The sequence below is a fragment of the Diceros bicornis genome, chromosome 2 (genome assembly GCF_020826845.1).
Source record: "Diceros bicornis minor isolate mBicDic1 chromosome 2, mDicBic1.mat.cur, whole genome shotgun sequence".
NCBI lineage: Eukaryota > Metazoa > Chordata > Mammalia > Perissodactyla > Rhinocerotidae > Diceros > Diceros bicornis.
Genome location: NC_080741.1, coordinates 82,788,306 through 82,798,359, shown reverse-complemented (window position 1 = coordinate 82,798,359; position 10,054 = coordinate 82,788,306). Strand labels below are relative to the sequence as shown.

Genomic DNA, 10,054 nt, shown 5'->3' with positions numbered 1-10,054 from the left:
TGGCTCTCTGATTCAAAACTGTGTCCTTTCTGACCCTTGCTGTAAAGCCTATCGGGGTTTGTTAAACACCAAGACCCAGGCCTGTGTTACCAGAGCTAGAGTTGGCGAGTTACTGCTGGCAGCCGCCCCACAGCCTGCAGCCAGGCGTGGGAGGAGCTGCCAGAGCTCGGGAGAAGATCTCTACTCTGGGCTTTCCTGCTCCTGCGGTTGTGGCTGGAGGCCCGGCTCAGTGCTGTCCTGGATCCGCGAGCGGGCCTTCTGGCATGGAGGCACGATGTTTACGTCAGCCAGAAGAGATTCCTGGTCAACCCTTGCTGAGGCTGTGGCCTATGTGCTCCTCCTGTGAAGCTGGGCTGGGGGTGGTGGAAGTTTGGAATTTGTTCCAACTCCCCTGCTCCTGAGATTCAGCGTTTCGCACGTGAGTCCTGAGGGACTGACCAGAGCCCTCCCAGCCCAGGGAAAATTAGGTTCTGCGTTTTCTTCCAGGAGCTTGGAGGCTAATGGAGTCGCACCAGCTGTGGGCAGTGAACAGGACAGGGCAGCCTTTGACCGGGCTGGAGCGTGTGGAGGGCAAACTCCAAAGAGCACTGGAGGGCAGGAGGGCCCGAGGCCGGGCCAAGCACTGCCAGGGGAAGGGAGGTCTGCTGCAGGTAAGGCAGGCTGGGTCCCAGTCCCTCTGCCTTTGTCTTTCCATCTCTGCTCAGGCTGGTACTTATGCATGCACAGGAGACCTTTCAGAAGAGGGATTCTAAAATGCCGGGGGGCCTTATGACACAGCACGGCACCGTCTGAGCCCAAAACAAGATAAAACCACTTGCATTCTTGCCAAGTTTCTTGCCAGGCCTGTCTGTGTTTGTGCACATCTTTTAAAAAACTCATTATTTAAATCTTTGAATTAAAAAAAATAAGTTCGTTGAGGTATAATTGGCATACAATAAAACTTATCCTTTTAAGGCATATAGTTCAACTAAGTTTTGGCAAATTCATATATTTATGTAACCACCATGTCCAGCATTCCAAAAAGCTCCCTTATGCCCCCTTCCAGTCAATCCCCACCAGCCCCCCAAGCCCCTGGCAACCACTGACTTTCTGTCCTCCTATATAGTTTGCATTTTCTACAATGTCAAGTAAATAGAATCACACAATCCTTTAAAAAAAATTTATTCCAGAACTTATTTTTGTTTAAAAACTTCTTGTTTGCTCTTCCTCTGGGTGCTAGGAGTACTCCCACCTTCCAAGTGTAGCGGCCACAAGGCACCTGCCGGATGGGGACCACGAAGGTGCTGTGGAGCGACAGGATTGGTGTGAAAGGAGGGGAGAAGGAGAAGAGATGATCAGGAATCTGTCCAGGAAGGGGGTTCCTAGGGAAACGAGCCCTTCCCTTGGGGCTCCAGCCAGCCTGGGAGCTGCCCTCCGCCTGTGCCCTCCAGCCCTGATGCCAGGATTCAGCATGGCCTGCCAGGGTGCGAGTCACAGTTTGAGGCCCACCTTTCTTGGTTTCAGGGTGTTGGATGCCAGCTTGAGCTCAGGGTCCGGTGGTAAGGAAATCCTACCCTTGGTGGTAGGTAGTGTTATGGAGGCCTTGCTGGTGGTCAACAGGGTCCTAGTGCCGACTGGCTTGCTGTACTGCAGTCTGAGGTCCTGCCCCTGGGCGCGGAGCACGTTGGGGGATGGCAGCCAGGCCTGGGTGTGGAGGCTGGGGAAGTGGCAAGGGGCTGTGGGAGCAAGAGAGGCTGTGAGGCGGGCCCAGGGCAGGCCAGTTGCCCCTCCAGGTGTGTGTGGAGGGCAGGGAGGTGGGGGAGGTAAGGGCTGGGGCATGTGAGGGCAGATGGAGCCCTCCCCGTTCCTCCTCCAGAGGCTGTGGGGAAGAACACAGGGTTTGGAGTCCAACAGACCTGGGTCTGCATCCCAGCTCAGCCCCTTCTGAGCTGTGCAACCTCGGGCAACTTCCTTAAACTTCCTGATTCCTCTGATGGAAAATGGGGATAATGGCACCTGCCTCGCTAGGCTGTGAGGACTAAAGGAGCTGCTCAGGTAGCAACGTAGTGTAAACTGTTAAGTGCTGTACAGTATTCCTTCCTTTCCCCGCCAGGTGACTTTGCGTGGAGGCAAGGTCAGAATACCATGGCAGAAAAGGCTTGGGCTCTGGAGAGAGATGGGCCAGGGATTGAGTCTTGGCATCTTTGAAACAAGTACAACTGCCTCTCAAGGTGACTCCTTTGGAGGGGACAGTACTTGTTTCATGTATTTTTAAAAAATACTTTCTAACTGGTGGCCTTTACTTGCTACTGGTGGTTCTTTGGCGGGGCTGTGGGTGAGAGGCAAATCCAGGTGGTTAGGAGGGGCTTGGAGAGCAGGAAGAAGTTGTCTTGGGCCCGTGGGGTGTTTTGGGGGAATGGTGTTACCCAGGGCCTGGGGGTTCTTCAGACTCAGGGGCAATCTGTTCAAGGGGTGGGGCTGCCTGTCCCCACTAGCAAAGGTCATGGTGAAAATGCAGCCCATCCTGGTGCTGCCGGGGTGGGGCCTCCCACTGCTGGAGATTGGGGCAGACCAGGGCTATGACACTTTTCTCTTTGCCTTTCTTACCCCTTCTGGGGGCCGAGGTGGTGGCAGTGGAGTCTGGCTTCTCCATGTGCCCGAAGCTCCTGGCCTCAGCAACTTCCCTAGGAGCTGACCTGTGGGTAAGGGTCCCCAAGTCCTTGCCTTCCCCAGAGTCTTGCTGGGTCAGCAGGTGAGGAGCTGGGCGGACCCGTATCCGCCGGTGACACATTGCCAGGGGCTTCTTGATGGCCTCACCCTTTACTAGGAGCTGGGTACCCACATACCGGGGCACCTCCACAGCGGGCTGTGGGAAAAAAGAGGAGACAGGCCTCTTCAGACAGTGATGCTGGAATCCTAGGCCCAGAAGGACTCAGGGCAGAGATGGACGGAATGAATTTCTGGGGCTGATCAACGGGAAGCCTGCCTCTGTCCGCTCAGGCATCCGGTGCTGGAGGCCTGAATCAAACCAGGAGAGTCACAGAGCCCATGGGATCAGTAACCCAGAGGAGTGGGGGAGTCTTAGGCACGCCCCCACACTCCTCCACCCCCTAGCTCTCCCATGCTGCCCCAGCCCCAGCTGGAATGTGTGTGGCTCTACTCCCCAGGCCACTGCCAATGCATAGCTTCCCGAGTTGATCCAGATTCTCTGAAGAGACTATTTGAGTTATGACACCCAGACAGATAAGAAGCTCAGACCCCACCTACAGCCTTGTGTGAACTCAAGTTATGGACAGGCAGAAACTAAGAGACTTTAAGAAGGCATTGTGTGAAAGAATGAAGTAGCAGACATGCAGAGGGAGGCAGAGAAAAAGTCCAAGAAAGGAAGGAGCTCCTGCACAATTTCCAGTTCCTCTGAAGCCAAGCTGTGCTTCCTGTAGCTGGGCTCCAGGACAGCCCCCGGCTCGGGCTGAGAACTCTCCTCTTAATGCGGAGCTACTCTGAGGTGTTTTGTGTGTCATCAAAGGATCCCGATTAGAATCTATCTAAACATCAGAGTTACTCGCAGCTTGTTAAAAATACAGGTATCAGAGCTCCCAGAAAGCCCTGGTGATGAGGGAAAGCTCATCTTTACAGAAGAACCTGAGCTAACAAATGTAGAAGGAATGACAGAATTAACAATTTATCATGTTGATGCACAGTGACTGGAAGAATAAACATAGTTAAAGTGTCCATACTACTTAAAGCAATCTACAGGTTCAATGCATCCCAATCAGAATCCCAAGGACATCTTCATGGAAATAGAACAAAAAATACTAAAATGCCTATGGGGCAACAAAAGGTCCCGTATATCTAAGGCAATCCTGAGGAAAAAGAACAAAGCTGGAGGCATCACAATCCCTGACTTCAAAACATACTACAAAGCAATAGTAATCAAAACAGCATGGTACTGGTACAAAAACAGACACACAGATCAATGGAACAGAATTGAAAGCCCAGAAAGAAAACCTCACATCTACAGGCAGCTAATCTTCAACAAAGGAGCTAAGAACATACAATGAAGAAAGGAAAGTCTCTTCAATAAATGGTGCTGGGAAAACTGGACAGCCACTTGCCAAAGAATGAAAGTGGACCATCTTCTTTCACCATACACAAAAATTAACTCAAAATGGATCAAAGACCTGAAGGTGAGACCTGAAACTATAAAACTCCTGGAAGAAAATATAGGCAGGACACTATTCGTCATTGGTCATAAGGGATCTTTTCAAATTCTATGTCTACTCAGACAAGGGAAACTGAAGAAAAAATAAACAAGTGAGACTTCGACAGATTAAAGAGCTTCTACAAGGCAAATGAAACCAGGATCAAAATGAACAGGCAGCCCACCAGCTGGGAAAAAATATTTGCAAACCATATATCCGACAGGGGACTAATCTCCATAATATATAAAGAACTCATACAACTGAACAACAAAAAAAACAACCCAATCCAAAAATGGGCAGAGGAAATGAAGAGACACTTCTCCAAAGAAGATATACAGATGGCCAATAGGCACATGAAAAGATGTTCAACATCACTAGTCATCAGGGAAATGCAAATCAAAACAACACTAAGATATCACCCTACACCCATGAGAATGGCTAGAATCACCAAGACAAAAAACAGCAAATGCTGGAGAGGCCGTGGAGAAATGGGAACCCTAATCCACTGCTGGTGGGAATGGAAACTGGTGCAGCCTCTATGGAAAACAGTATGGAGATTCCTCAAAAAATTAAAAATAGAAATACCCTATGACCCAGCTATCCCACTACTGGGTATCTACCCAACGAACGTGAAATCAACAATCCAAAGAGGCTTACGCACCCCTATGTTCATCGCAGCATTATTCACTATAGCCAAGACATGGAAGCAACCCAAGTGTCCCTCGACTGATGAATGGATAAAGATGTGGTATATATATACAATGGAACACTACTCAGCCATAAAAAAGACAAAATCGTACCATTTGCAACAACCTGGATGGACCTGGAGGGTATTATGTTAAGCAAAATAAGCTATAAAGAAAGGCAAACACCACATGATTTCACTCATAAGTGGAAGATAAACCAACACACGGACAGAGACAACTGTCTGGTGGTTACCGGGGCAAGGGGGGTAGAGGATGGGCACAAGGGGTGAAGGGATGCATTTATATGGTGACTGACAAACAATAATGTACAACAAAAATTTCACAATAGGGGCCAGCCCAGTGGCGCAAGCGGTTAAGTGTGCGCGCTCTGCTGCGGCGGCCTGGGGTTCGCCGGTTCGGATCCCGGGCGTGCACCAATGCACTGCTTGGCAAGCCATGCTGAGGCGGCGTCCCATATAAAGTGGAGGAAGATGGGCATGGATGTTAGCCCAGGGCCAGTCTTCCTCAGCAAAAAAAGAGGAGGATTGGCAGATGTTAGCACAGGGCTAATCTCCTCACAGAAAAAAAAAAAAATTAAAAAAAAATTTACCATGTTGCACCTCTAATATAATAGGCAAAAATCAAAACTAGATATCAAAACAAGTAGGTGAAAAGGATGACAGAAAAATCTGTCATTTGCACACAGCCAAAGTATCACCTCACAAAGTAACTGATCATTGCAAAGGGGAGGATGCAGCTTACAAAGGAGAGATCTGGTAGCCGCCACCTTAACCCCATGGTCAGAGTCAGCATCACTAATCGTGAGACACTCTGACAATGTGTGCCTTGCCTTGTGATGCCATACGAGGTACCCAGCACCACCTCTCAAGTGTTCTTGCCAAAAATGTTTAACCTGAATCTCATCAAGCTGTTTGACCCAACTTCTAGTTTACAGGACATTCAGATAACAGAAGAACAAGTTGAACACCACCACAAGGAAACAATCAGATAAATCCAGAATGTGGGTCAGTGCCACAAAACAACCAGATCCTTCAAAAGATCCAAACTATGAAAAAAAAGCAGTGAGGCTGTTCTAGACTAAAGAGCATCAAAAAGAATAAAATACCTAGGAATAAGTTTAACTGAGGAGGTGAAAGACTTATACACCGAAAACTATAAGACACTGATGAAAGAATTTACAGACACAAATAAATGGAAAGATATTCCGTGCTCAGGGATTGGGAGAATTAATATTATTAAAATGCCCAGACTACCCAAAGCAATCTACAGATTCAATGCAATCTCTATCCAAATTACAATGGCATTTTTTCACCAAAATAGAAAAAACAATCCTAAAATTTGTATGGAACCACAAAAGACCCTGAATAGCTAAAGCAATCTTGAGAAAGAAGACCAAAGCTGGAGGCATCACACTTCCTGATTTCAAACTATATCACAAAGCCATAGTCATCAAAACAGTATGGTACTGGCATAAAAACAGACACGTAGATCAGTGGAACAGAATAGAGAGACGAGAAATGAACCCATGCATATATAATCAATTAATTTATGACAAGGGAGCCAAGAATATACAACGGGGAAAGGACAGTCTCTTCAATAAATGGTGTTGGGAAAACTGGACAGCCACATGCAGAAGAATGAAACTGGTCTCCTATCTTACACCATACACAAAAATCAACTCAAAATGGATTAAATACTTGAATGTAAGACCTGAAACCATAAAATTCCTAGAGGAAAACACAGGCAGTAAGCTCCTTGACATTGGTCTTGGCAATGACTTTTTGGATTTGACAACAAAAAGGCAACAAAAGCAAAAATAAACAAGTGGGACTACATCAATATAAAAAGCTTCTGCACAGCAAAGGAAACCATCAACAAAATAAAAAGGCAACCTACTGAATGGGAGAAAATATTAGCAAATCCCTTATCTGATAAGGGGTTAACATCCAAAATATATAAAGAACTCATGCAACTCAACAGCAAAAAAACAAACAATCCGATTAAAAAATGAGCAGAGGACCTGAATACTTTTCCAAAGAAGACATACAGATGGGCAATAGATACATGAAACGGTGCTCAACATCACTAATCATCAGGGAAATGCAATCAAAACCACAATGAGATATCACCTCAGAGCTATTATCAAAAAGACAAGAAATAACAAGTGTTGGTGAGGATGTGGAGAAAAGGGAACCCTTGTGCACTGTTGATGGGAATGTAAATTGGTGCAGCCACTATGGACAACAATATGGAGGTTCCTCAAAAAATTAAAAATAGAACTACCACATGATTCAGCAATTCCACTTCTGAGTATTTATCTGAAGAAAACAAAAACACTAACTTGAAAGGATATCTGTACCCCATGTTCATCGCAACATTATTTACAATAGCCAAGACATGGAAGCAACCTAAGTATCCACTGATGGATGAACAGATAAAGCAGATGTGGTATAGATGGAGTATTATTCAAGAACGAAAAAGTAGGAGGGCAGGCCCGGTGGCGCAAGCGGTTAAGTGCGTGCGCTCTACTGCGGTGGCCCGGGGTTCGCCGGTTCGGATCCCGGGTGCGCACTGACGCACTGCTTGGCAAGCCGTGCTGTGGCAGCGTCCCATATAAAGTGGAGGAAGATGGGCACGGATGTTAGCCCAGGGCCAGTCTTCCTCAGCAAAAAAAGAGGAGGATTGGCAGATGTTAGCACAGGGCTGATCTCCTCACACACAAAAAAAATAAATAAATAATATAATTTAAAAAAAAGAAAAAGAAAAAGTAGGAAATCTTGCCATTTGTGACAACATGGTTGGACCTTCAGGACATTATGCTAAGTGAAGTAAGTCAGACAGAGAAAGACAAATACCATATGATCTTGATTACAGGTGGAATCTAAAAAAAACCTGTCTCCTAGATACAGAGAACAGATTGGTGGTTGCCAGAGGTGGTGGGTGGGGGTGGGTGAAATGGGTGAAGATGGTCAAAAGGTACAAACTTCCCATTATAAAATAAATAAGTCATGGGGATGTAATGTACAGCATGGTGACTATAGTTAATAATACCGTACATTTGAAAGTTGCTGAGAGTACATCTTAAAAGTTCTCACTGCAAGAAAAAAAAATTGGTAACTATGGTGGTGATGGATGTTAACCAGACATACTGTGGCGATCATTTTGCAATATATACAAATATCAAATCATCATGCTGTACACTTGAAACTAATATAATGTTACATGTCAATTATATCTCAATTAAGAAAACCCCAAAACCTCAGTGAGATCTAAGTCATGCTTGATAGACACTTTAAAGCAGCTACAGATCTTTAAGCATCTCAAAGACATACCTCCAGGTCTTATGTTTAAGTCTTAAATACATTTTGAGTCAACAGAGAGGGTTGTAGGCCCTCTCTGTTAACAGTGGGGCTTCTATAACTTTGAGTGTTGTTGTCCTACAGTAGCCGCACAGAGGAGAGAAGAGCTTATCTCTAAGATTTGTGGACATGCTTTTGTGTAATAGAATGGATTATAAATTGATATATAAGAAACCCTCAAGGTTTTTATGAATATCAACTTGGACTGAAAGGGACAGAGGCAATATGGAATGAGAGAGGCTTTTGTACCTCCAAACTTCTATGAGCAGGTAACAGACTAAGAACTATTGAGAATATTCCTGGAAAAGAAAGGATGATTCAGGGCTGAACTAACGTCCCAATGGATGGAAGCAAGAGCCGTGGAGAACTCCTAGGAAGTAACAATGGGTCCTAATAGCAAAACTAGAAATATATTCCAGGCGGGATTTCAGAGGTGTTATGGACCAGTGATTCCTGTGCACTTTCCACCCTGCCTCTCCTTTTTGAGGGGAAGTGTCAATTAAAAAAGAGATTAAAAAGATAAAATAGGGGGCCGGCCCCATGGCTTAGCGGTTAAATGCTCACGCTCCGCTGCTGGTGGCCCGGGTTCAGATCCCGGGCGCACACCAACGCACGGCTTCTCTGGCCATGCTGAGGCAGCGTCCCACATACAGCAACTAGAAGGACGTGCAACTATGACATACAATTATATACTGGGGTTTTGGGGAGAAAGAAAAATGAAAATAAAAAATAACAAGATAAAACAACCAATGCAAAGTGTGAATCTTGATCACATGTTGGTTTAAAAAACAAAAACAAGGGGGCCACCCGGTAGTGTAGTGTTTAAGTTCGCACACTCTGCTTTGGCGGCCCAGGGTTTGCAGGTTCGGATCCTGGGCGCAGACATATGGACCAGCATCTAGCCATGCCGTGGAGGCATCCTGTATATAAAACTGAGGAAGATGGGAACATATGTTAGCTCACGGCTAATCTTCCTCAGCAAATAGAGGAAGATTGACAGAGCTTAGCTCAGGGCCAATCTTCTTCACCACATAAATAAATAAATAAATAAATAAAACAAGAAAAGTCAGCTTTAAAGATTTTGGGGAGAACTAGGACATTTGAAAAATGCAGATGCATAGTCCCTAAGCCAGACAATTCTGATCAAGCTCTGGGGGTGAGGCTTCCTGCCACTGGTACCTTTGGAAAGTGTTCCAGGCAGTTCTGGCCTGTGAACCAGCATTTGGGAACCACGGGGCTACAGTGTTCCCTTTTCCCTTGGCTTTGTCTTATTTTCCTGCCCTTACATTTGCTCCTTTACAGTTTTGGAAAGCAAAATGCCAATATATTAAGATATGATCAGCAACTGTGACAAAGACCAGGACACCCAGGTCGTGCCATCAGCACATCCTCTCCCTGTGGCCAAACTTTGATGGAAGCTGAATCCTAATCCAAAAGATTCGGATATTTAATTTAACTGCCACAAGAAATTACTTTTAGAGCTCAGACATCCTTGAAATCGGTTTTCTGACTGACTTGTAAAAATCTTACTCTATTCTGATAAGTAGACTCAAATATCTTTTTGGAACAAGGCGAGTAAAATAATTACAAGATGAGTAAAACAATGATGATAATAATAGCAGCTTCCACTGCTATTACTGAGTAAGAGTAATTGACTCTTACTATGTGTTCAGGCATTGTACAGTGATGCTGTTTATCATGAGACGCCTAACAACCTTATTAAGTCACAGCAGCAGTAGCAATGTGTAGCGTTTACTGTGCCAGGCCCTGTTCTAAAGTGCCTTACCTGTATCAACTCATTTAATTC

The 10,054-nt window shown here is 45.6% G+C and overlaps 1 protein-coding gene across 1 annotated transcript in view; it reads right to left on the bottom strand.

Annotated features, from left to right (window-relative positions):
- The window catches only part of TTLL3 (tubulin tyrosine ligase like 3), a 48,559-nt gene that overhangs the window by 23,329 nt on the left and 15,176 nt on the right, over window positions 1–10,054 (bottom strand). Inside the window, 2 exon segments of the mRNA XM_058564499.1 lie at window positions 2,406–2,523; window positions 2,525–2,845. Coding sequence (XP_058420482.1) covers window positions 2,406–2,523; window positions 2,525–2,845 — 439 coding nt within the window.